This window comes from Asterias rubens, chromosome 12 (genome assembly GCF_902459465.1).
Source record: "Asterias rubens chromosome 12, eAstRub1.3, whole genome shotgun sequence".
NCBI lineage: Eukaryota > Metazoa > Echinodermata > Asteroidea > Forcipulatida > Asteriidae > Asterias > Asterias rubens.
In genome coordinates this window covers 12,437,654-12,465,178 of record NC_047073.1, presented here as the reverse complement: position 1 = coordinate 12,465,178, position 27,525 = coordinate 12,437,654, and the positions used below count along the sequence as shown (strand labels likewise).

General features: G+C 37.7%; 1 protein-coding gene across 2 annotated transcripts in view; it reads right to left on the bottom strand.

Annotated features, from left to right (window-relative positions):
- Positions 1-27,525, bottom strand: part of LOC117297583 (receptor-type tyrosine-protein phosphatase T-like) — a 48,894-nt gene that overhangs the window by 18,160 nt on the left and 3,209 nt on the right. For both annotated transcript variants that reach the window (XM_033780688.1, XM_033780687.1), the window contains exons 3-35: positions 26,733-26,771; positions 24,537-24,842; positions 23,815-24,129; positions 22,958-23,224; positions 22,555-22,684; positions 21,888-22,054; positions 20,951-21,238; positions 19,638-19,744; positions 18,972-19,191; positions 18,087-18,353; positions 17,682-17,811; positions 17,012-17,178; positions 16,068-16,355; positions 14,721-14,827; positions 14,058-14,277; positions 13,537-13,636; positions 12,985-13,240; positions 12,735-12,777; positions 11,612-11,723; positions 10,940-11,013; positions 10,092-10,426; positions 9,513-9,600; positions 8,294-8,370; positions 7,953-7,989; positions 7,369-7,466; positions 6,396-6,515; positions 5,458-5,615; positions 4,778-4,913; positions 3,918-4,067; positions 3,390-3,489; positions 2,632-2,708; positions 1,844-1,975; positions 984-1,115 (exon numbers count right to left, since the gene is read on the bottom strand). In XM_033780688.1, the coding sequence (XP_033636579.1) occupies positions 984-1,115; positions 1,844-1,975; positions 2,632-2,708; positions 3,390-3,489; positions 3,918-4,067; positions 4,778-4,913; positions 5,458-5,615; positions 6,396-6,515; positions 7,369-7,466; positions 7,953-7,989; positions 8,294-8,370; positions 9,513-9,600; positions 10,092-10,426; positions 10,940-11,013; positions 11,612-11,723; positions 12,735-12,777; positions 12,985-13,240; positions 13,537-13,636; positions 14,058-14,277; positions 14,721-14,827; positions 16,068-16,355; positions 17,012-17,178; positions 17,682-17,811; positions 18,087-18,353; positions 18,972-19,191; positions 19,638-19,744; positions 20,951-21,238; positions 21,888-22,054; positions 22,555-22,684; positions 22,958-23,224; positions 23,815-24,129; positions 24,537-24,842; positions 26,733-26,771 (5,243 nt within the window). The remainder of the gene's footprint in view (positions 1-983; positions 1,116-1,843; positions 1,976-2,631; positions 2,709-3,389; positions 3,490-3,917; positions 4,068-4,777; positions 4,914-5,457; positions 5,616-6,395; positions 6,516-7,368; positions 7,467-7,952; positions 7,990-8,293; positions 8,371-9,512; positions 9,601-10,091; positions 10,427-10,939; positions 11,014-11,611; positions 11,724-12,734; positions 12,778-12,984; positions 13,241-13,536; positions 13,637-14,057; positions 14,278-14,720; positions 14,828-16,067; positions 16,356-17,011; positions 17,179-17,681; positions 17,812-18,086; positions 18,354-18,971; positions 19,192-19,637; positions 19,745-20,950; positions 21,239-21,887; positions 22,055-22,554; positions 22,685-22,957; positions 23,225-23,814; positions 24,130-24,536; positions 24,843-26,732; positions 26,772-27,525) is intronic.

The following is a 27,525-nucleotide window of genomic DNA, read 5'->3' as shown; positions in this document are numbered from 1 at the left end:
AACTATTAATTATCTTGGCCCTAACATCATGGACATTATTATTATGCAATTCTTTGAAAATGCCATTCAGAAAATGTCTAGGCCTTACCCCAGGGTTGAATCCCTTAACCCTGCCCCTGAGCAGGGTTAATTATTTCCTGGGAAAACATCATTTCCCGGGAAATTCCCGGGAGTGTTTTTGTAGTGTGAACAGATCAACCAAAAGTTCCCGGGAATTTCCCGGGAAATAACTAAAGTGTGAACAGGCAAAAAACTGAGATGAACGCCAACACAAAACCTCTGGGTAAAACACGGACACAAAAGTCCATTCAATTACAGTTCTCAAAAGAAAAAAAAGCTGTCGCAGAGTAGAAAGCTCCCTTTCGCTTTTTCTAATAGCAACTTGCTCCCACCAGTTGCCGCTCTTCATGGTAGACCAGATTGACCTTTGACCAATACTTCCAGCAAGTGCCATGAAACCCGTCAATCGTATGACAAATTTCATCTGATTGTTATACCGCATGTCTTTAAAACACTGTCACAGCAATCGTCTTCTCCTGACAAGACGTCAGCGACGTCTTCCCCGAACTGCAAGACTTCTTCTCCGCCGTAATCACACAATATATTGGTATAACAACACGCAAATACACAGTTAATGTGCAGCCATTTTGGGTCGCATGTGGCAAGGATTTTGCAGCCGGCCGCGTGGCATTGTGGGAACGGACTTCCGTCCACAGACATTGTAACTTCCGCATGGGCTGACCTGTTTACCAAATTTCCTGGGGTTTGATCGTAAGTGTGAAACGACCGTGCATATTCCTGGGAAATAGTACTCCCGGGAGTTAGCAAATTGGGATAGTGAGAACGGTTGCTGGGGTGGCGGTGGGGTTAAAAACTCCCGGGATTTTCCCGGGAGTCGATTTCCCGGGAAATGGCTCTGTAGTGTGAAAAGGGCTTATGTGTGGGATTTGGCTATCACTTATTTTCATTCAAATGACACTTACATTTCTGACGGTGTTTACGATGCCGAATTGTCGCACGACCATGTCCTCGTCGAGTTGATCCACACTCAGTAACTCGACAGTCAGTGGTCCAAAGCTCATGCTGCCCTCCTCCGGCCAGTACTGTGGGATGCTCTGCACCCGGAATCAAAAGTTTAGAAAGCTATGGTGAACTGAAGACCTGCTGTCGATTTCACAAAACTCTTCCTAACTTAGGATTAATTTTAGGACTTATAGGACGAGTCACAACCCTGCACTGTAGCATGCAGACATTAAGATTAATCCTTAGGACGAGTTACTCGTCCTAACTCGAGATAAGATTAATCTTAGCGTTTTGTGAAATCGACGGCTGATATATCTTAAACCCTTTAAGCTAGATTTCATGTTTACATCTTGATGAAGAATAATAAATAAATATTGATATTAAATCAGCTGTTGCCGACAGTCCATGGATTTGCAGAAAACCTTTTTTACGTAAGAACTTTTGGTAAAAATATAGATCTTGAGGCTGGCTTTTTTGTATGATGTATAATTTATTTATTTGATGCTGCTAGTACACATGCTCAGTGGATCGAAGGCATTGGGTGAAGTATCCATACAATCGAACAGGCCAAACGAAGTTTCTCTGACACTATTTTTTATTTTTTAGTTATTCGATACAAACAAGACATTGATTTGTTTTGACATAATATGAGCTTTGTGTGGGCAGCTACCCCTGGTACAGATCACGCTTTGACATTACTGTCAACATAGTTCTTCATGATGTTACAACTATTGGATATGAATTATTATTAGTGTTTATAATAACAGGAGTGAACACCCGTTTGAAAAATATACAATACAGAAATTATAAAAAAGCAAACCAGGTCGTTGTCCATGGAGTTGAGCAAAACGATGCAAGGCGATTTGTAGTCAAACACCATTCGCCAGATGTCACCGATTGTAGTCGGTAGGGGGGCTTGGGTGGCAAGGTACGAATGTTTTCCACTAAAACCCTGGAGAATAAAAAACAGACATACAGTAGATTCCCATGTTGAACATTTCCAAAGGCAGTGGACTCTGTTGGTAATTATCAAAGACCAGTCTTCACAGTTGGTGTATCTCAACATATGCATACAATAACAAACCTGTGAAAACTTGAGCTCAATCGGTCATCGAAGTTGTGAGATAATAATGAAAGAAAAATAATCCTTGTCACACGAATTTGTGTGCGTTTAGATGGTTGATTTCGAGACCTCAAGTTCTAAATCTGAGGTCTCGAAATCAAATTCGTGGAAAATTACTTCTTTCTCGAAAACTATGGCACTTCAGAGGGAGCCGTTTCTCACAATACTTTATACCATCAACCTCTCCCCATTACTCATCACCAAGAAAGGTTTTATTCCAATAATTATTTTGAGTAATTACCAATAGTGTCCACTGCCTTTAATAGCAGAACATACATTGATAACTAGAAAATAACTATTATGGATGATAAAGAACGAGTATATAGTTCCAACACACAATGGTGAAAATTAAAGATTGCGACAAATAAGGCTTTATTATGTTTGATTGGTAAATATGGAAAGGAAGGCAGTGCATATTTTTGATATTAATGACAACAAATATTAATTTGACATTCCTTTCGAAAAATAATCAAAGTGATACTTACATCTAGAAAAGCAGCATTGATGTAATTTGTGCTACCTTCTCCGCCGTCTGTCATGAGATATGGCCTGGTGCTGTCCCCTGCAATTGACCACAAGTTGTCTAATTTGGTTTTTCTATAAAGACACTTAATAAGGGATTCAATGTGTGGTGAAGAGGTTTTCAACAAGTGGTTTAATGCCAACCGGGCCTGGTTCTTGATAATTTTACCGAGACGAAGTCGAGGTAAACTGTCAAGAACCAGGCCTCGGCGGGTTTAAACCACTAGTTGAAAACCGATTCAACACACTTTGATTCCCATTCATAAATACCTTTTCGGTCAAAAACATCAAAACTTGTTGGTCAAAAAGTTAAATAAATACAAAATTGATATTGTTCAATGATTTCTTTCAACACAACACCCCTCCAGCTATGAAATGGTAAAGCCCTCCGCCGCCCTCGGGTAAACAACTCCTTATAAGGGAATTCTGTGCGCGTCGCGCGTATCGCGTGATGTGGCACAACTGTCCCGGCCATTGCTCTCGACCAATAGGAATGAAGAAACTGTCTGAACAAGGTGCAAGGTCGCGTGTCACGCCCATGTTTCAACACTTTTTCTTGGTCATAAACAAAGGTTTATACACACCTACGTGACGCACTCTTTACCAATAGGAATAGCGAAACTGTCTGAGGTATTTATGAATACATTATATTGACTAGCTACTAAAAAAAAAAAAAAAAAAAAAAAAAACATTGTTGATGTTGTTTTGAATGTTGACCTACTTGGAATGCAATCCTCAAATCTGTTCTTGTCTGCGTTGTCAGGCTGCCTCCCACCACAGCATTGGTCGTCACTCATTGATGCAGTGAAAGTTTCCAGCATCTATCAAGGCAAACAACTCACAACTATAACTTACAGTTATAAACCACAAGGAAAGCGGATTTGATCATTAATTAAAACATGGATTCTGTACATGTTATAGTCTAGGGTTTCAGTTGTCAACAGAAACAATTGACTTCCCAGTCTATGTGGATGCTGCAAAGGATGGCATACACTTAAAGTAGATGCCTCCTTGCACTAAGCTGTTGTGAAACCAATGCATAAAAGACAAGAGTGGCTGTTTCAATATCAATGTCCAACTCTTAATGAAATAAGAATACCAAATCAACAATATTAGACTACATTACTAAAGTGTCCTTCAAAACCTGAACTACTTGTAAAAAAGTGAAACTTGAAGGAGCATAATGTGTGTTGTGTTTGGCATACGTAGCATATGTGTTTGTTATATAAAATAACTAAAATATACAAACTTTAAATTGGTCCTTGATGCCGTCAGTTCCGGTTTTCTTATCACGCTTTTTTAGCTTGGTAAGATCTTGCTGGAATCGATCCACTGAGATGGCGGTGTTCTCGGACAGACTGGACTCCAATAAAGCCTCGTAGATAAACTTAAATTGGTCCTTGGAAATTAAGAAATAAACTGAATATTTCAAGGTTGTGTTATTGAAAAGAAAAAAAGTTGAATGCAGTTAACCGTGCCTTAAAGGCAGTGGACACTATTGGTAAATAATCAAAATAATTATCAGCATAAAACCTTACATGATCACGAGTAATGGGGAGAGGTTGATAGTATAAAACATTGTGAGAAACGGCTCCCTCTGAAGTGACATAGTTTTCGAGAAAGAAGTAATTTTCCACGAATTTGATTTCGATACATCAAATTTAGAACTTGGGGTCTCGAAATCAACTATCTAAACGCACACAACTTCGTGTGACAAGGGTTATTTTTCTATCATTATTATCTCGCAACTTCGATGACGGATTGAGCTCAAATTTTCACGGGTTTGTTATTTTATGCATATGTTGAGATACACCAACTGTGAAGGCTAGTCTTTGACAATTACCAATAGTGTCCTCTCCCTTTAAGGGATAACAAACAGATAAAAATGAGTAATTGATTTGATAAGGAACTGGAACAGATATTTCTCAGATACAAGATTTATCTTGATCTGATTCTGTATTAAAACTCTGAGAAACATTGTTGGATAGCTTGATAAAGTATTATGCTCAACTAAACCGTTGGAAGTGAATACAAAACATGTATAGCATTTTTCAATGGACATTGACATCGATCTTGAACGTCATTAAGTTATAGTATATCCTTTCTTACTATTGTCTGCACCATCAAGTAGCGCTTGTCTCTCATCTCGCGAACAAAGTTGAGTACATCAACCTGTCCTTCAGCCCGGGCCTGTTCCAACATGGCGTCCAGGGCAATATACGTCCCTGTACGACCAACTCCAGCACTGTAAACAAACCAAAGACGCAGTTTCACAACCGAATGGCGTCTCAGAACGCTTTCAACATGGTCATTATAACCCCTGTGCCGTCGATTTCACAAAACTCTTCCTTACTTAAGACTAATCTTAGGACTTAGGACGAGTCACAACCCTGCACTGTGTAGCATGCAGACCTTAACATCCTTAGTTAGGAAGAGTTACTCGTCCTAACTCGAGATAAGACGAGTCCGTACTCTTTGTGAAATTGACAGCTGGTCACTGGGCATAAATTGCGCTACTCGGCTAACAAACGCACGAACCATCTCTGCCCTCACAGGTACCCATTTACCCCTGGGTGGAGAGATACAATTATAGTTAAGTGTCTTGCTCAGGGACACACACAGGTGCCACGACCGGGATTCGAAGCCCACACTCTGTTGAACAGAAGCGCCGGAGCTTGGATTCGGTGCTCTTATACCCGCTCCGCCACGACACCCTAACGAACACCCTAATATCAGAAAGTTATAATAAGTAACGAATAATATTACGAAATGGTTGCGTTTGTATTTACCTGCAGTGAACAACTATAGGACCTTTTGAGGTCACTTGAGTAGCTTGAAGTCGTCTGACAAACTCTAGAAGTGATGAAGACTCAGGTGGCTTCATATCGGGCCATGTGATGTAATGATACTGCAGAACCTCACGGTACTCGCCCTCGGGCTCGCTGCTCTGCACACACAAACCAAAACAACAATTAAAGACCGTGGACAAATTTGGTAATTGTCAAAAACCAGTCTTCTCACTTAGTGTATCTCAACATACGCATAAAATAACAAACCTATGAAAATTTGAGCTCAATCGGTTGTCGAAGTTGCGAGATATTAATGAAAGAAGAAAAAAAACCTGGTCACACAAATTTTGTGTGCTTTCAGATGCTTGATTTCAAAACCTCTAATTCTAAACTTGAGGTCTCGAAATCAAATTCGTGGAAAATTACTTCTTTCTCGAAAACTACTTCAATTCAGAGGAAGCTGTTTCTCACAATGTTTTATACTATCAACCTCTCCCTATTACTCGTAATCAAGAAAGGTATTATGATAATAATTATTTTGAGTAATTCAAATAGTGTCCACTGCCTTTAAAAAGCGTAGTGTTAAAACTGATAATTCCCTATGGCCCCATTTTGTTTGAAATAAATTACTATCACAAAGTGTTTTTTTTTCTTCAAAAAATTGTGTTTTCAAAATAAGAACACTCCCAACAGACTAAAACTGAGCACCTTCCTTTATAGTTGAGGGAACATCAAGTGAGCAATGAAGAACTTGGCCCGTGTTTTTTCCGGTTGGACTTCTCGTCTTAACTGAAGTGCAAAATTAGAAACACTACAAAACTCACACTTTGTTGTCGAATGCTTGGGTTTAAGATAAATACGTCTCAACTGTGAGTTATTTATGGCTGGGGAAAAAAACACTCATTATGAGTCCATCCTTTTGTTCCATCCCTGTTCACCTTTGCCACGTTGAAAGTCCTGATAACGAAGTTCAAAGTCTTCTCTTCGCTCACGTGGCGGACGAAAATCTCTCCATAATCGCAAGAGCCCTCATCCGGCCAGTACTGGACACACTTTTCCTATATGAACGGACATTGGTCAGAAATAATTCAAGACTTAAAGGAACACGTTGCCTTGGATCGGACGAGTTGGTCTATAATTGAGCGTCTGTAACTGTTTTTATTAAAAGCATATGGTTGGAAAGATGTTTTAAAAATAGAATACAATTATCCACACAAGTTTGCCTCAAAATTGCGTGGTTTTCCTTTTACTGCGCGAACTAACACGGTCGGCAATTTATGGGAGTCAAAAGTTTGACTCCCATAAATGGCCGACCGCGTTAGTCGACGAGGTAAAAGGAAAACCGTGCAATTTCGAGGTATGTTTGTGTTTGTGTGGATCATTGTATTCTACTTTTACAACATCTTTCTACCCAAACGCATTTTATAAAAAAAAAAACAGTTACAAACGCTTTTCAAAGACCAACTCGTCCGATCCAAGGCAACGTGTTCCTTTAACATCATAAAATGTGATATTTACACACGTGGAAATGATCAGTCCCACAACAATGAACGACGAACAACGAGGAAAATATTTGTGTAACAATTTAAATAAAAATAACAATTTACCCATTAAGACGTATAGCTAAACAGAAAATCACACTTTCCAATAATACAACTGATTTGTTTTAGTGTTCCAGTTCGGTTGCTTGTTTTTCATGTTCCGGATCGCTAGAATTGGCAGATTAATGTGTATTAATGTCAACGTTTTACAAGCAAATTCAGAAAACAATTAGGCCTAATTAGTTGAACTTACTGCAACCATGGTTCGTACTTGGATATACAGTTTTAAAATTAACGTTATCGCTAAGAAAACCCAACTATTTTGAAAACCAACGGTTTACCAAAGATTAGTAAAACAATGTGCTACTACCTTTCCCTTCTCTACTAAGTTGGTGAGCATGACAATTTTCCCCACTTGCTCCTGCCAGATCATACGCCACATGTCATTCACAGATGTCTGATTCGGACCTGTTGAAAAGATTGGTAAATAGTGGTAAAACGTTTGACGAGACCGAAGAATGTGTCAAAGTGGCGTTTAGATCATTAAACACATTTCTACGCACTTTACCCACTGTGTTTACACGTTTACCTCAACATGTTTGGGTTGTGCGTCTGTTTAGCGCGATAGATGTTGCGCCTGAAACATAATAAGCCTGTGACATGTTAAGCCTGTGACATGTTAAGCCTGTGACATGTTTACTTCATGCTTAGCCTATGTCTCGCTTGAAAGTGTTTAGGATGGCTGAAATGTTCAGAATGAATGATGCGTTTAGAGATAATATCAAAGAATACGCTTAGCTTTCAAGCAGTAATGTTGTCTGTTTTATTTCAGGATGATGTTTACGGTCAATTAATCAGTAGTATTCAGTTTTAAAGTACTGAATACTAGTCACTGATTGTCTGAGAAACAAATTGCAAGTTAAGGAGCCTTCTAAAACATTACTTTCAACTTACCTTGGCAAGCGATGTATTTTGCCTCATGTTTGTATCCCTTTCGAAAAAAATAAAAACAATGTAAACAACGATTAGCTTTGCAAGTTTTTAACACAAATAAATAATCGGCAATAACCCTACATTGTTCGATAACGAGAACAATAACGATAACAACGCAAAGAGAACGCATTATATTGGTTGAATTCATAGATATAGAACAGAATTTTAATTCTATACCTATGGTTGAATTAATTACTTCTCGCAGAACACGCGCCCGCTCAGTCAACCAATGGAGATCGTTATCGTTCTCGTTATCGCTGCAGTGGGACCAGGCCTTCATAATTGATCGAACGACATCTTACATCGATATAACTTGCATTGATGTAATCCGAATGTGGCAGTCCTTCAATAGTCTCCAACAGAACTCGTGAGTGATCGTCTACAAAAAAAAATTGTAAAAGTTATATTAAAAACATGTAGCAATTATAATATTAAAGCCGTATAGTGTGTAATCGTGTACGGGCAGCTGACATTGTAACTTACCTAATGCGAATAAACTTTGGGGGGGGGGTAACTCCTTATCGACGAACAAAAACACTTTTGTCTGCAGCTGAAATTGAACTTGCATTTTAAACCTTTAGCATTTCACTTATGAACACTCCTACTATACAGAGTATTCTGAAACAAAAGGGAATTGTCATTGTGCCTTTTTACAAATAACATTTGAGTGGAGTGTGAACAATGTTAATGTTTGGGTCACTGGCGCCATGTACTATAAGCTGTAGATTGACTATGTATTTGCTTGTGTAATATTAGGCGTTTCTATTGTCCAATGAGTAGGGAACAAGCCCGTCGAAAGAACAACAATGACGGACGAATAGATCCATTTTCTCACGCTTAACTGTCTTGATTTCAAGTCAGAGATGGATGTTTTGTCTGCATCACCCGTGTAGTACACCTCTGTATACACAGATAGGCTACACATGGCTTGGGTGATGACGTAGGGTCCTCTACTGGGTCTCCTTTTCCGTCTACCCACAATACCTCAGTTATTGTATGATGTTAGTTCAGAGGGCGCTATGTCAGGCAATGAAGGGGGCAGCTAACAGGCTTAAAGGCACTGTACCGTTTGGTAATTGTCAAAGACCAGTGTTCTCACTTGGTGTATCCCATCATAAGCTTGAAAATTTGGGCTCAATCGGTCATCGAAGTTGCGAGAAAATGATAAAAGAAAAAAATACCCTTGTTGGACGAATTTGTGTGCTTTCAGATAGAAATAAAAGACTTCTAGCTATAAGTTGTTTTATTATTCTAGTGAGAAATTACCTCTTTCTCAAAAAAACTATGTTACTTCAGAGGGAGTCGTTTCCCACAATGCTTTATACTATCAACAGCTCTCCAAATGCTCGTTACCAAGTCAGTTTTAAAGTAAATATTTGTTTTTAGTAATTAACAAACGTGTACCGTCCGTTTAACTCAAATACGGCACTCAGATTAACCGACAGTAACAGGATAGTAAAACAGATAGTAAGCAATAATATTCAAATTGAACCTTTGTGTACTTCAATATAAATAACTTACAGGCAGGGATATTGGTGTATCTGTTCTTTACTTTGTTCTCATGGATCAATGCAGTTGCATGGGGATGGGTAGGCATTACAGGAAGCGTCTGTTGGGAAAGAAAAGAAGAATACAAAAACATTGCAAACTTACAAAATACGGCGCTCGTATTGGTTGTGTCCTATAAATCCCACTGGGAAATAAGAACTTAACTTATTTGTATTATTAATTTGGCCTGGACTATCGCAGCAAATGGTTGCCAAGAATAACTTGGTTTATAACATAGTTGGTTATTGTTCAATGGCAGAACCGTAACAATTGTTGTTTTTTATTTTATTTATTGACTTAAAAGGGGGGGGGCAATATGAATTAGACTGGAGGGTTAGGGAACTTGGAGGTTTTTTTTTTTTTTTTTTTTTTTTTTTTTTTTTTTTTTTTTTTTTTTTTTTGGGGGGGGGGGCCAATGACTGACCCCCTCGTCTCTACTTAAGGCCATAATTCAATGGATAAACATTGATTCTGAAACGATCCCATTGTTATCTGTCACATATAAGGATAAAATAAGCACTTTTCTTCTCCAAATACCACCGAAATATTTACCTCGAAATCTTGCTGAAATCCATTGATCTTTCCAGACTTCCTGGTCTTAATGAACCTCGTCAACTCCGCCATTGCAACTGGTTCCGTGCGAGACACCGAAGCCGCCTTGGCATTTTTAGATTTGAGTTTTGGCTTCTTTTGGTTGTGTTTAGGACTCGCAGATGGACCAGGCTTAGATGTCTCCTCTGACAAAACATAGGTAGTTTGTGCCATAACTGTTGCGGATTGTGAGGTTGACTTCACCTCATCCTCACCGACAGTGTCATCATTGGATCTTGTGGACGACTCTGCTGGTGTTTTAACCTGATGCGTCGAAGGACGAACTTGAAGTTCGACTGAATCAAAACATGTAATTATGACCTTTTTGTTTCGTTATTTTCTAAACCTGCATGTATTCTACTGTATCACTAAAAGTAACTTCTTCTTGAACTATTTGAACATGCCCATGTTGGTTGAACATTTTAGTGTCAAATTCACTCAAGCAATCGTTGTGTTTTCTTTGTAAACAAGTTTGTATGTGATATCATTCGTATGGACTGTGAAAGAGGTAACCCTGTTTCAGCCCGAGGAGTAGGTGGCAACGACCTCTGAAAAATATACTTGTAGCCCACACCTTTGAAGTGGCCCTTCAGGCCTTGTGTGTCAGGCTACTTGCATACAAAATAAAAAAAATTAAAAATCATTACATGGTGTTACTGCAAACCTTTCTATATCGTATTTCCACCATTCAAAGTTTCAAATCCTACTTATTTAATGTTTATTGAACAAAGCATTGTTTTGCACAACAGGCGCAATAAAGAAGTCAAATTCAAACGAAACGCACTTGACACTGTCACTAAAGGGCTCACCTTGGATATTGGACGTCAAATCTGACTTCGTTTCCGCTTCTTGGCTCTTAGTTCTTGCTGTTCGCCGTTTCTTCCTTCAGGGATAACAATTAAAACAACGCACGTAAATGTATGTCAATTATTAAAGGCAGTGGACACTATTGGTAATTACTCAAAATAATCATTAGCACAAAACATTACTTGGTAACGAGTAATGGGGAGCTGTTGGTAGTATAACGCATTGTGAGAAACGGCTCCCTCTGAAGTAAAGTAATTTTCGAGAAAGAAGTAATTTTCCACGAATTTGATTTCGAGACCTCAGATTTAGAATTTGAGGTCTCGAAATCAAGCATCTGAAAGCACACAACTTCGTGTGACAAGGGTGTTTTTTTCTTGCATTATTATCTCGCAACTTCGACGACCGATTGAGCTCAAATGTTCACAGGTTTGTTATTTTATACATATGTTGAGATACACCAAGTGAGAAGTCTTTGACAATTATTTACCATTAGTGTCCAGTGTCTTTAAGAAGGAAAAATGACTTTATCTCTTTTGGAAAAATAAACAAATTCATATTGAGACAAGAACATTTTTACTGACTGAAAGTGTCTATTGAAAAACTGTTTGTACTTGTCTAAAGACTGGAGGGTTCCTAACTTTGCTCTTAATTTTGATCCCCAAGAAGAAACTTACGTTAACAAAAGAACCAGCAAGATAAGAACAATCAGAAATGACATGCTGAAGATGATGCCGACCACCAGGACACTGCTGCCGGGCTCAATATAATCAGAATAATCTCCGTCAACTAAAAATAAAATAATAATAATAATAATACCTTTAGATGAAAGTCTACTACATCTGTCTTTTCAAAGAAGCAAACCAAGTTTTACTTTTATTGTCGCATTGTAAAAAATAACAAAACAAAATTCAATATTAAAGCCTCAAGGGTTTTTCCAGCTGAAAAAAATTGTATGTTTTCTTTGTTCTCATTGATGTTTTTTTCCTTCATTTTTAATAAAAACAAAGTACAACTAACCCTGCTCTGCGAGAAATCGTTTTAAATCAAGTTATTTAGGCCAGCTGTAATTTCTGGTTCGGTCTTGTTCCCCTTTTCAAATAATTATTTTGTGTATGATAGTTAAAGGAGACCACATGCTTGCTCTATAAGCCCGGCCCATTTCAACTCACATAAAAGTGTTAAGTTGTTGAATAGCACCGACCATATCAAACCAAGAAACATTGTAGAGGCTATAAAGCTTGACTATAGGGTGATTCGGTTAAAGGCAGTGGACACTATTGGTAATTACTTAAAATAGTTTTTAGCATAAAACCTTACTTGGTAACGAGTAATGGGGAGCCGTTCATAGTGTAAAACATTGTGAGAAACAGCTCCCTCTGAAGTGACGTAGTTGTCGAGAAAGATGTAATTTTCCAAGAATTTGATTTCGAGACCTCAAGTTTAGAGTTTGAGGTCTCGAAATCAAGCATCTGAAAGCACATAAATTTGTGTGACAAGGGTGTTTTTTCTTTCATTATATTCTCGCAACTTCGACAATCAATTGAGATAAAAAAATTCACAGGTTTGTTATTTTATGCATATGTTAAGATACACTGAGTGAGAAGACTGGTATTTGACAATTACCAATAATGGTCTAGTGTCTTTAAGGATTATTGTGGAATAATCTTCTTCTTTTTTTCTTTTTTTCCTTTTTTTTTTTTTGGGGGGGGGGTGTTTCATGTTTTTTTTTTTACCGTTATAAAAAGTGGAATACATTACTATCAACAGTCTTCTAGTACAAAATTTAATTTTGCTCACCTTGAACCACTAACGGGTCAGAATTCCATTCTACATTTGCCATCTGTATGAAAGCAACGAGAATTTGTGAACGGAACAGCTAATATTTAAAAACAAATTACTAGATTTAACAATATTATTGTCACATAAATTATTGGGGAAAACACATCTGTACATATAGAACAACAAACATCAATCGTTTCGTTGTGCAATCAATAGAATCAACGAATCATATATTTAAATAAAAAAATACTTGTTCTCCAAAACGTACCGTTTCATTTATTCTGCTGACACCACCGACGTAGATCTCGTACACAGCGCCCTCTTGCAGAGGTGGGTTCCAGTACCTGCCGTAGGTTTTGTTGTCACCAACGACAAACTTTCCTGGGAGTCTTCCAGGTAATTCAGCAGCAACGTAAGCAGAGGGATTCTCGTCATGGTGCCGAAATTCAGGCACAGCTCGTTTGACAACTTTGCCCGTAGAAGCCCGAGTGTCTTTGATTTTCCTTACACCAATCTGGTAATGGCTATAAAATTGTCAAGGGTTTAAGTAATTGAAGAAATTCAACAATAGAAATTGTGAGTTTTCAGCTATTCCAACATCTTATTCTTCTTTTAACGTCATGGAATAATCAAACTGTTTTTATTGTGTGACAGAGAAATTACATGGTCTAGCAGAATACTAATTGAAAAAAAAAACGCGTTTGTCGCATTTATAAGATAAGCCTGTAAGATCGAGAGTATATGCCCAATGTGATAAGCCCTTTTTAGAAATGTATTTATAATGGTTGCTTATAACCTATCTTGATCCATGGCGTTTTACCTGACATATATGGACGAACTCTTGCTGAGCAGACCAATGGCTATTGATGAAACGGTTGACTCTTCCGCTATGAGAGTCGGCTTCTGCGGTGCTGGAAAATCTGAGGATTTTGTAAATTTTAAATGTTGTGTAATTTGCGCTTTGTGTATTAATTTATTTGTATGTATTTTAAATCCTTAGACATACACAACAGTTACAAGTTATACAGGGGCTGTCAAGGTTAAAACAAAAGAAAGTATACAAACTGTTATCAAAAGATGTGTAAAACCAGACCCCTGCCAACGATAAAAATATAATTATACAATATAAAAAGGAGATTGCACTGAAATGTGTACCTCGAATACAAGCAGTAATTAATTGACCTGCTGTTTTATTAAAATTTAAAGCACGCTAAACCACCAAAGTCCCGGGGAGATTGACAACTTTGAAATGTGAAATAAAATTAAAAGGCAGAACAGCGTACATGAGACAATCACATAGATTTGCGACTAAGTTTAAACTAAAGAATAGTGTTTGCTGACCTGTTGCCATTTTAGTGTAAACGTCTAATCTTTCCTTTTGTCCCTCGATGCCGGCGTGATTAACTGCCCAAATGTGCAGCTCGTATTGTGTCGAGGGTTCTAGATCAGCAATAACTGCTTCAAGGGAGGACAGGTCAACCACTTCTTGGACTGTGAAGGCTGAGTAGAGGTCAAACTTGAAGGTGGTGTCGTATGGTCTTGCCAGTACACGATGCTCAATCTGACGTTTAAAACAATCAAACAATTAACAAAATGTACACGTTACAGTTGGTACAGAGGGACAACAGTTTTTGTCTGCATTGGTTCATTTTTGTTTTTTGTTTTTTATGTTGCATGCTTCAATTATTGTTTTCGTCTCTTTTAATTTTTTCCCTCGAAATAATAATTTTGGTCCGTAAAAATTGCATTTCGTTTCCACGAACTAGTATACCCTTTTTTTGTTCGTTCCCCGAAAAAACATTCCTCCGGAACTTTTTTCTGAGAGGATCAATTGTTATTTCAATTGATAAATACTAAATAATATATCGGGCTCCTTACCTAGCTTGATCTGATTTTAGACAAGCTAAAAGGAAACTCAAAAGCATATGAATGTTTATAATGCACAGTCGTGCCACACTGTAATTATGGAACGGAATAGTGTTGAAATAATTGAATTTAACTTACAGTATAGTTCTGGATCCGTCCGTACGGAAACTGCGGTTCATTCCATTGCAACGTGATTCGTTTTTGACCAACATGACTTGCAACAAGAGAGACGGGTTTACTCGGCTCTTATGGTAGGACGGGAGAAAAATTCACAAATTACAAACTAAATATACATGTATTTGAAAGAAAAACAACCTAAACACGAAAGTGAATTTGTGGGCTTTTTTAAAACATAAAAACTTAAACTTGTGGTTAATTGATTGGTCTGTCAACGTATAATAAGGGAATAAAAACGTTGTGATGTTTTTGGACCGAAAATGTATTTATCGATTGGGAATAAATATGTGCTTGGCCGGTTTTAAACACTGTTTAATACCGGGTACAGTCTGGATGCGATAATTACCCGAGCCGGAGGCGAGGGTAATTATCGCATCAGGATTGCAACCGGTTTTAAACAGAGTGCTTAATACTGGCCAAGCACATATTTATTCTCAATCGATAAATACATTTTCGGTCCAAAAACATCACAACGTTTTGGTCCAAAAGTAAAACAAACGCAACAATTAAAATTGTTCTGATTTCTTTCAACAAAACACCCCTCCTGCTATGAAATGGTAAGGCCCTCTGGTAAACAACTCCTTATAAGGAGATTGGCCTGCGCGTCGCGCGTATCGCGTGATGTGACACAGGTGTTCCAGCCGTTGCTCTCGACCAATAGGAAAAAGCACAGGTGCAAGCTCGCGTGCCACGCGCCCATGTTTAAACAATTTTACTGGTGTTATATCATCGGTTTAAACACCCCTACGTGATGCCCTCTTGACCATTCAGAATGGATAAACTGTCATAGGTATTTATGAATGCTGGTTTAGAGACCAAATTATTATAATGTCAATAAAAATTAGACCAGATGAGCTGATCACGAAGCATACTGATTGAGTAAATTTGTCAGGTTATTTTCACAAGACCATTAAAACCTTGAATGTTTAGCAAGGCAGCAGCGGGTCCAACAGCATCTTAGGCCGCATCCCTCACAAAGAGGACAGCAAGGAAATTGAAATCTCCAAAAGCCACCTGATGGCTATCTTTAGAGATTAAAATGTATCGACCTACAGTTAATCATTTCAAATCAACGGCAGCAGGGGGACTTCAGACGTAACAGTTTTTGTTTTCATCTGAGAAGAAAATGAAATTTCAAACTCAAAACCAGTAAGATAATAATGGTTATTATTATTCGGGTATATTTTTTGTGTAATTTTTTTTTTTTTTTTTAAATTTTGGGAATCGGCATCGACCACCATGTAAACAATTCAACACTACCATTTGATCGTCTGATTGGATCATCAAAGAATTTTAATTGAAACTTACTTCCTTCGAGTGTCCTATTCACAGCTGAAGCAAATGGACCAGAACCGAACTGATTCACTGCAGATACTGACAGGTTATAATCCGTGAATGGTACGAGGCCTGTAAACGTCTCAGTTGTACAAGAGATGTTCCGTGTCGATACGCTACCGTCTGCAGTATTAACGATACTTAATTGATAAGTCGTTACGTTGCCGTTGCGCTGTCCGCAAGGTGGTTGGTTCCATGAGAATGTCATGGTGTTGTTTGTAACAGAGGTAGCTTTCAGATCAATGGGTGGACCACTTGGTTCTGAAATATTGAAAATAAATTATAATCATTCAAATGGATGGCGTTTCAATATGCGCAAGGTACTTGGGATTGAGCAAAGTGTTAGGGCTGAGCCGTCTGTTGTGACGATATCATTAGATGTAAGATTCGTTTTAACAGCCTTGGTTCGAATCCCAATCACAGCACAAGTGCTTTTCGGTATGGTTCCTATAGCCAAGTTTTTTCTAAACAACCCAAAGTAAATGGGCAGTTGTGGGGGTAGAAACTGACAGTGTCCGGGCATCGGTGGTCAGTTAGCTGACGAGGCTTCATCTGTGTTTTGGGGATAAATTTTGCCAGATATAGGCCTACAGGCAAGACGGAATCAAGTTTTAAACTATTGCCTCAGTTTATAATATCCTTAAATAGAAGTACTTTAAGCATCTAAAGTTCTAGTCACAGCTATATCGAAGTTGCATCTTTAGTTTTTGGTAAGCTTTGAGTCCAAATTTAAATTGGATAAGATGGACCAATTTTAACAACAAATTTAAATACTTTAGACATCTGAAGTTCTGATTACGGCTGTAACAAAATTGCAATGTTTTGTTGGCAAGCTTTGAGTCAAATTTTAAATTTGAAAAGAAAGTATTTCATGATACTACAGGCATATACCCTGATCTAATATTATGAACGCAAACCTGAACCGGATGTAGTGACCTCAATTGAAGTTTCGTTTGCTAACCCCAAATCGTTGCTTGCTCGAACGTGAAACCGGTAAGTAGAATGTGGATATAGCTCGGTGATTGTTGTTGGTGACATTTCCGTTTCCTTTTGAGTAAGTTTGGATGTTTCATTACACTGATCCCTTTGTATACAAGGAGAAATATCATCGAAAGTTGTGTGTTTGTTCTAACAACATTACATCTAATTTGCGAAAATTGACTCTTTTTTAAAAAGGCTTATAAAGCCATTGGACACTATTGTCAAAGACCAGTCTTCTCACTTGGTGTATCTCAACATATATGCACAAAATAACAAACCTGTGAAAATTTGAGCTCAATCGGTCGTCGAAGTAGCGAGATAGTAATTAAAGAAAGAAAACACCCTTGTCACACGAAGTTGTGTGCTTTCAGATGTTTGATTTCGAAACCTCAAACTCTAAATCTGAGGTCTCGAAATCAAATTCTTGGGAAATTACTTCTTTCTCGAAAACTACGTTACTTCAGAGTGAGCCGTTTCTCACAATGTGTTATACTACCAACAGCTCCCCATTATACGCATTCCCAAGTAAGGTTTTATGCTAATAATTATTTTGAGTTACCAATAGTGTCCACCGCATATAATAATTAAAAAGGTCAATATACTCACAAGTTTAAGAGTTCAATGTCTATTGCGTAATCATTAGCACAGCGGTTGGTGTCATTTGGTAGTTGCCATGTAATGTTTATTTTAGTGGCTGATAAATGGACCGCTTGTAGCATAGTCACACTCCCTGGTGCTGTAAAAAAAATAAATCTAAAGTTATTAATATTTCTTGCCAAAACACTTTTTGGTTGGCTTTTAAGAGATTTTGGATCTATGCCAGAGAAAATGTTGTTTGGTTAATAGCAAAATTCCAAACTCAATATTCGTGTACATTGTCAAATAAATTCGACAGAATTTGGGGCTCATTGGCTTTATATAATTATTGTATCTATAGAGCCACATAAATGAAAGATAATCCCCATTATTTTTAAGAGAACTTCTTCTCTTTTGTCCCGCTACACTTCTTACCAATTTTAGATGTACGTTGGTTGATCATTTCCGTCCACATCGAACTAACGGTTTTAGAAGTAAATGCTTTTACACTGAATGAGTAGGAGGTGCACGGTGATAAACCCAAGAACGAAATATTGGTATAGGGGGTGAAGTTCGTGCTCATTACGTTTCCATCATCTCGTTTAAAGTTGTACTGATATCTCGAAGCATATGAGACAGGATCCCAGAAAAACGTTAGACTTGAATCAGTTGCGTTTGCTCCGATGTTGTTCACAGGACCAGCTGATGGTTGATAAATAAAAAATAAACCAAACCATACTCTATGAAAATGTATGGATTGTTGAAATAATAATGATAAGTGACACTCTAGCGCAGGTTATTAGAAAATGATGATGTAACTACAAGTACAGTCTTGGCAACAATCTACAATATGCAAATAGAGTTTTCCAAACAGAGTTAACAAAACCAACAGTTTTTTTAGTTGTGATTTGAAATTGTTGAGGGAGCTTTCCTGCCGAAGGCTTTAAGGAGGGAGCGAGTTCCAAGGGTCCAAATCCTTAGACATACACAATAGTTACAAGTTATACAGGGGCTGTCAAGGTTAAACCAAAAGAAATTATAAAAAACTGTCCTCAAAAGATGTAAAACCAGACCCCTGCCAACCATAAAAATATAATTATACAATATAAAAAGGAGATTGCACTGAAATGTGTACCTCGAATACAACAGTAATTAATCGACCTGCTGTTTTATTCAAATTTAAAGCACGCTAAACCACCAAAATCCCGGGGAGATTGACAACTTTGAGATGTGAAATAAAATTAAAAGGCAGAACAGCGTACATGAGACAATCACATAGATTTGCGACTAAGTTTAAACTAAAGAATAGTGTTTGCTAACCTGTTGCCGTTTTAGTGTAAACGTCCAATCTTTCCTTTTGTCCCTCGATGCCGGCGTGATTAACTGCCCAAATGTGCAGCTCGTATTGTGTCGAGGGTTCTAGATCAGCAATAACTGCTTCAAGGGAGGACAGGTCAACCACTCCTTGGACTGTGAAGGCTGAGTAGAGGTCAAACTTGAAGGTGGTGTCGTATGGTCTTGCCAGTACACGATGCTCAATCTGACGTTTAAAACAATCCAACAATTAACAAAATGTACACGTTACAGTCGGTACAGAGGGACAACAGTTTTTGTCTGCATTGGTTCATTTTTGTTTTTTTTGTTTTTTATGTTTCATGCTTCAATTATTGTTTTCGTCTCTTTTAATTTTTTCCCTCGAAATAATAATTTTGGTCCGTAAAAATTGCATTTCGTTTCCACAAACTAGTATACCCTTTTTTTGCTCGTTCCCCGAAAAAAACATTCCTACGGAACTTTTTTCTGAGAGGATCAATTGTTATTTCAATTGATGAATAATAAATAATATATCGGGCTCCTTACCTAGCTTGATCTGATTTCGGACAAGCTAAAAGGAAACTCAAAAGCATATGAATGTTTATAATGCACAGTCGTGCCACACTGTAGTTATGGAACGAAATAGTGTTGAAATAATTGAATTTAACTTACAGTATAGTTCTGGATCCGTCCGTTCGGAAACTGCGGTTCATTCCATTGCAACGTGATTCGTTTTTGACCAACGTGACTTGCAACAAGAGAGACGGGTTTACTCGGCTCTTACGGTAGGACGGGAGAAAAATTCACAAATTACAAATTAAATATACATGTACTTGAAATAAAAACAACCTAAACACGAAAGTGAGTTTGTGGGTTTTTTTTTTTAACATAAAAACTTAAACTTGTGGTTAATTGATTGGTCTGTCAACGTATAATAAGGGAATAAAAATGTGCTTGGCCGGTTCTAAACACTCTGTTTAATACCGGGTACAGTCTGAATGCGATAATTACCCAAGTCGGAGGCGAGGGTAATTATCGCATCAGGACTGCAACCGGTTTTAAACAGAGTGTTTAATACTGGCCAAGCACATATTTATTCACATTCGATAAATACATTTTCGGTCCAAATACATCACAACGTTTTGGTCCAAAAGTAAAACAAACGCAACAATTATAATTGTTCTGATTTCTTTCAACAAAACACCCCTCCTGCTATGAAATGGTAAGGCCCTCTGGTAAACAACTCCTTATAAGGAGATTGGCCTGCGCGTCGCGCGTATCGCGTGATGTGACACAGGTGTTCCAGCCGTTGCTCTCGACCAATAGGAATGAATAAACTGTCTTATAAGCACAGGTGCAAGCTCGCGTGCCACGCGCCCATGTTTAAACACTTTTACTGGTGTTATATCATCGGTTTAAACACCCCTACGTGATGCCCTCTTGACCATTCAGAGTGGATAAACTGTCATAGGTATTTATGAATGCTGGTTTAAAGACCAAATTATTATAATGTCAATACAAATTAGACCAGATGAGCTGAATACGAAGTATACTGATTGAGTAAACTTGTCAGGTTATTTTCACAAGACCATTAAATCCTTGAATGTTTAGCAAGGCAGCAGCATGTCCAACAGCATCTTAGGCCGCATCCCTCACAAAGAGGACAGCAAGGAAATTGAAACCTCCAAAAGCCACCTGATGGCTATCTTTAGAGATTAAAATGTATCGACCTACAGTTAATCATTTCAAATCAACGGCAGCAGGGGGACGTAACCGTTTTTGTTTTCATCTAAGAAGAAATTGAAATTTCAAACTCAAAGCCAGTATGATAATAACGGTTATTATTATTCGGGTATATCTTTTGTATCAATTTTTTTTTTTTTTTTTTTCAATTTTGGGAATCGGCATCGACCACCATGTAAACATTTCAACACTACCATTTGATCGTCTGATTGGATCATCAAAGAATTTTAATTGAAACTTACTTCCTTCAAGTGTTCTATTCACAGCTGAAGCAAATGGACCAGAACCGAACTGGTTCACTGCAGATACTGACAGGTTATAATCCGTGAATGGTACGAGGCCTGTAAACGTCTCGGTTGTACGAGAGATGTTCCGTGTCGATACGCTACCGTCTGCAGTATTAACGATACTTAATTGATAAGTCGTTACGTTGCCGTTGCGCTGTCCGCAAGGTGGTTGGTTCCATGAGAAAGTCACGGTGTTGTTTGTAGCAGAGGTAGCTTTCAGATCAATGGGTGGACCACTTGGTTCTGAAATATTGAAAATAAATTATAATCATTCAAATGAATGGCGTTTCAATATTTGCAAGGTACTTGTGATTGAGCAAAGTGTTAGGGCTGAGCCGTCTGTTGTGACGAAATCATTAGATGTAAGATTCGTTTTAACAGCCTCGGTTCGAATCCCAATCACAGCACAAGTGCTTTTCGGTATTGTTCATATAGCCAAGTTTATTCTAAACCACCCAAAGTAAATGGGCAATTGTGGGGGTAGAAACTGACAGTGTCCGGGCATCGGTGGTCAGTTAGCTGACGAGGCTTCATCTGTGTTTTGGGGATAAAATTGGCCAGATATAGGCCTACAGGCAAACGGAATTAAGTGTTAAATTATTGCCTCAGTTTATAATATCCTTAAATCGAAGTACTTTAAGCATCTGAAGTTTTGGTCACATCGAAGTTGCATCTTTAGTTTTTGGTAAGCTTTGAGTCCAAATTTAAATTGGATAAGATGGACCAATTTTAACAACAAATTTAAATACTTTAGACATCTGAAGTTCTGATTACGGCTGTAACAAAATTGCAATGTTTTGTTTGCAAGCTTTGAGTCAAATTTTAAATTTGAAAGGAAAGTATTTCATGATACTACAGGCATATACCCTGATTTAATATTATGAACACAAACCTGAACCGGATGTAGTGACCTCAATCGATGTTTCATTTGCTAACCCCAAATCGTTGCTGGCTCGAACGTGAAACCGGTAAGTAGAATGTGGATATAGCTCGGTGATCGTTGTTGGTGACATCTCCGTTTCCTCTTGAGTAAGTTTGGATGTTTCATTACACTGATCCCTTTGTATACAAGGAGAAATATCATCGAAAGTTGTGTGTTTGTTCTAACGACATTACATCTAATTTGCGAAAATGAACTCTTTATAAAAAAGGCTTATAAAGACATTGGACACTATTGTCAAAGACCAGTCTTCTCACTTGGTGTATCTCAACATATGCACAAAACAACAAACCTGTGAAAATTTGAGCTCAATCGGTCGTCGAAGTAGCGAGATTATAATGAAAGAAGAAAACACCCTTGTCACACGAAGCTGTGTGCTTTCAGATGTTTGATTTCGAGACCTCAAATTCTAAATATGAGGTCTTGAAATCAAATTCGTGGGAAATTACTTCTTTCTCGAAAACTACGTTACTTCAGAGGGAGCCGTTTCTCACAATGTTTTATACTACCAACAGTTCCCCATTATACGCATTCCCAAGTAAGGTTTTATGCTAATAATTATTTTGAGTTACCAATAGTGTCCACCGCATATAATAATTAAAAAGGTCAATATACTCACAAGTTTAAGAGTTCAATGCCTATTGCGTAATCATCAGCACAGCGGTTGGTGTCATTTTGTAGTTGCCATGTAATGTTTATTTTAGTGGCTGATAAATGGACCGCTTGTAGCATAGTCACACTCCCTGGTGCTGTAAAAAATAAATCTAAAGTTATTAATATTTCTTGCCAAAAAACTTTTTGGTTGGCTTTTAAGAGATTTTGGATCTATGCCAGAGAAAATGTTGTTTGGTTAATAGCAAAATTCCAAACTCAATATTCGTGTACAATGTCAAATAAATTCGACAGAAATTGGGGCTCATTGGCTTTATATAATCATTGTATCTATAGAGCCACAGAAATGAAAGATAATCCCCATAATTTTTAAGAGAACTTCTTCTCTTTTGTCCCGCTACACTTCTTACCAATTTTAGATGTACGTTGGTTGATCATTTTCGTCCACGTCGAACTAACAGTTTTAGAAGTGAATGCCTTTACACTGAATGAGTAGGAGGTGCACGGTGATAAACCCAAGAACGAAATATTGGTATAGGGGGTGAAGTTCGTGCTCATTTCGTTTCCATCATCTCGTTTAAAGTTGTACTGATATCTCGAAGCATCTGAGACAGGATCCCAGAAAAACGTTAGACTTGAATCAGTTGCGTTTGCTTCGATGTTGTTCACAGGACCAGCTGATGGTTGATAAGTAAAAAATAAACCAAACCATACTCTATGAAAATGTATGGACTGTTGAAATAATAATGATAAGTGACACTCTAGCGCAGGTTATTAGAAAATGATGATGTAACTACAAGTACAGTCTTGGCAACAATCTACAATATGCAAATAGAGTTTTCCAAACAGAGTTAATCGTTGACAAAACCGACAGTTTTTGTAGTTGTGATTTGAGCATGTTGAGGGAGCTTTCCTGCCGAAGGCTTTAAGGAGGGAGCGAGTTCCAAGGGCGTGGCCCTGAAAGAGAAAAGGATCGCTGTCGTGTGGGTTGTTACGGCTGTATGATGTTAAATTTACCTCGCTCTGATCTAATGTGCTAGCAAACCCAACATACTGAAGAATGACGTGGGAACAACAAAAACTGCAAAGAGGATTCTAAGATGCATTATGAAACTTTGTCAAATGTTGTGTCAAGTATTGCGCAGTTTTTAATCCCATAATTACTTGAAAATTAAAGAAAATACATGAGTGGGAACAAGGATCCGGTTAGGTTGATTTTCTTGGCAACACAACAGTTGCTGATAAAGCTGAATACATTACAACTCACCTTTGTTTCCAATAGTCACAATGACAGAGACAACTCCACCAACCCCAGCTGAATTGGTTGATGTTACATTTACCCTGTACGTAGAATTCTCCTTCAGTCCATCGATTGTTATTGCAGTGTCGTTTGTATTTAATGACCTTGCTAACTCAAAGTCGTTTTGACCATGACTGTGCTCATCGGGTTTGATAAGTTCATAGGTCAACAGGTAGCCAGTAGCATTGCATGGATTGGCCGGATTGGTACCAGGGGCAGTCCATGACATCGTCAGATTATCAGACTCGATCTGGTTGGTTAGATTGGCAACAGCATCCGGGCCTGTAATTATATTCAATAGGATGCTATTGTTTCCTATATTGATGTTGATGTACATTTTTCAGGAGAATAATTCATGTTAAGCTCTTTTGGCTTCCATATTTTTACGTGAAAATGTTACAACTCTTTGTATTATCGCAAGTATTAAGCGCCGAAGTTTGATGACATGTACGGAACCAATTTTGACATGATTGTAAGCCAAGAGGAACACCCTCATTTTATAATGGCTTTTTTAATTGTGTTTCAGTTGAGTATAAGGTATATTATTTCCCGATGTGAAATCATCATAATCCATTCCTTGTGTTGTATGTGAGCCCTTGTAAAGTAAACGCTCGCCCATTATGGCTTACCGTCACAATCACCGAAACGAAGCGAATCAAGCAAAGTAAAACGAGTCGTTATATAGTTACCCTTTGGTGAAGTCGCAAAGAAGAGTTCAAAACTGTAAGGCCCAGTTCTATTACGTAGTTCAGCAGCAACTTTAAACGAGTAGCTCGTGCAGGGAGACAATGTGAGATTAACACTGGTGGCACCCTCGACTTTCACTAGGTCTTCGAAGTTATCGTCAGTCCCAGGTTTCGCTATCCTCAGAGTATAGTTCTCAATGTTAAAATCACTGCTATCGCAAGATACTTTCTGCCAGTAGATATTGGGATTAGTAAGTGTGACATCCTCGTTTGAGTAGCTGCCGATCTCCTGAGGTTCGAAACTGCACTCTGAAAAAAGATAAAGGGTGAATCTCGGATTGATCGATCAAACAGTTGTAGGAATTGGCATTGCTAAATTAATGTAAAAAGAAGAGAGTCAATCCTTTTTAGGAGTTTTTCACTGACTTCTTTGTTCAGCAGAGTGTGGGTTCACATGATTCTCCGTCGGGACACCAATATTTCTGCCTTTTTGTGGGTGGGATGTAAATCCATTGGTCCTGTGTGTTATGTATATGCACATTAAAGAACCCAGTGCAATTATCGAAACGAGAAAAGGTTTAGTCACTGCGTTTCTGATTTTACATTAAAGCACACTGTTAACCATTACATGGTGATATAAAGGAATAAATATCCTACTCTAGAAGTGTAGCTCCATATTACTTTAGAGGAAAATGTTGACATCGAAGAGCCTAAAGCGTGACTTTAGGCCAAAAATAAGAGGCAACCATTATAACTATTTTGTATTAACTTAAATATAAAATGCCTTGGCAATAAGTCCCAATGAATTCAGGTGCACATCCATCCGGACATGCACCTGTTACTGTATCACAGGAACCACCGTCAGCGCAGTGACAAGTCTGATTGCAGTTAACACCAAACGTCCCTGCAGCACAGATAGCTGTACAAAGAACAATAGTTTCTCACACGATGGCAAAACTAAAAAAATATTGATATTGTTGTATTGTGTAGCAATTTATTATGTTATAATCCATTCATAACTTGGCTTTTTGTTTCACTGTATCCTGCCATGATGCACAGCTGACATTGCATTGACCTGCTGTTATAATACAATACAGCAATGTGACACTTCTGTTCACATTTAGCTCTGTTCACACACTTTAAGACACGGGACACTACTGGTAATTGTCATAGACCAGTCTTCTCACTTAGTGTATCTCAACATTCACAAAATAACAAACCTGTGAAGATTTAAACTCAATTGGTCGTCGAAGTTGCGAGATAATATTGACAAAAAACACCCTTGTCACGCGAAGTTTTGTGCTTTCAGATACTTGAATCCGAGACGTCAAAATTCAAATTCTGAGGTCTCGAAATCAAATTCAAATATTTTAGTGAGAAATTCTCGAAAACGACGTTCTTTCAGAGGGAGCCGTTTCTCACAATGTTTTATACTATCAACCGCTCTCCATTGTTCGTTACCAAGTAAGTGTTTATGCCAACAATTATTTTGAGTAATTACCATTAGTGTCCAGCGCCTTTAAAGCCATTATACACTTTCGGTACAGAAAGAAAAACAAAAGTTCACAGATTTACAAATAATTTATAGGGTTTACAGAAGGTAATGGTGAAAGACTTCTCTTGAAATATTATTCCATTAAATGCTTTACTTTTTGAGAAAACATAAACACAATATCAATTCTCGATAGCGAGAATTACGGATTTATAGTAAACACATGTCATGACACGGCGAAACGCGCGGAAACAAGAGTGGGTTTTCCCGTTATTTTCTCCCGACTCCGATGACCGATTCGGCCTAAATTTTCACAGGTTTGTTATTTTATATATAAGTTGTGATACACGAAGTGTAAGACTTGGAAAATACTGTTTACCGAAAGTGTATAATGGCTTAAAGGGAAACTGCGTAAAATAACGGATTATTACAGCTCGTATTCATCATCATACCAATAAACATAAAAATAAAAACAAGTGTCCACTGCTTGAATATATCTCAATCTATCAAGTCATCGATGCTGTAAACATATGAAGCAAATTTTAAAAAGTTTTGAAGTTTGTAAAAAATCTCTATAATATAAAAAAATATAAAAACTCTTGCAAAGAACGAATCAATTCAGTATTTTCCCAAATCATCTTAGATTTCGTGTAAATAAATATGATTTTACTATTGCTACAATTGATAACAAGATGATAATATTATACCTTCTCGATTCTCGGCAGCACAACCGTGACCCTGCAGATCTGCAAAACAAAACAACAAACCTCTCCGAAGTCAATACATAATGCAGGGGTAAGAAATACGTATATTCCTTCGAACGAAAAAATATTTCGATGGAACTATAATTTAGCAATACATGATACTTGATATGCCGAGTAGTTGATATTATGCCAACAAAGGCAAAAAAGAAAAACATAAAAAAAAAAAGTACAGCATTAAACGAAAAAAAAAATGAATTACAATTAAAATGAACTGCAATGGAGTACACATTACATAAGCAGAACTTTTAGCAACAATCTTTCTCATGTTTAAAATTGCACAGTTAGACTACAGTTGAAATTAAAGGTAGTGGACACTATTGGTAATTGTCAAAGACCAGTCTTCTCACTTGCTGTATCTCAACTTATGCATAAAAGAACAAACCTGTGAACATTTGCGTTCAATTGGTCATCGCAGTTGCGAGATAATAATGACAGCAAAAAACACCCTTGTCACACGAAGTTGTGTGCTTTCAGATACTTGATTTCGAGATAGACCTCAAGTTATAAATCTGACGTCAAATCAAATCAAATTCGTGGAAAATTACTTCTTTCTCGAAAACTACGTCACTTCAGAGGGAGCCGTTTCTCACAATGTTTTATACAATCAACAGCTCCCCATGACTCGTTACCAAGTAATGTTTTGTGCTGATAATTAGTTTGAGTAATTACCAATAGTGTCCACTGCCTTCAAGTGAAAGTCTGTAAACCAATAGATTTAGACTTTTGAAGATTTAGA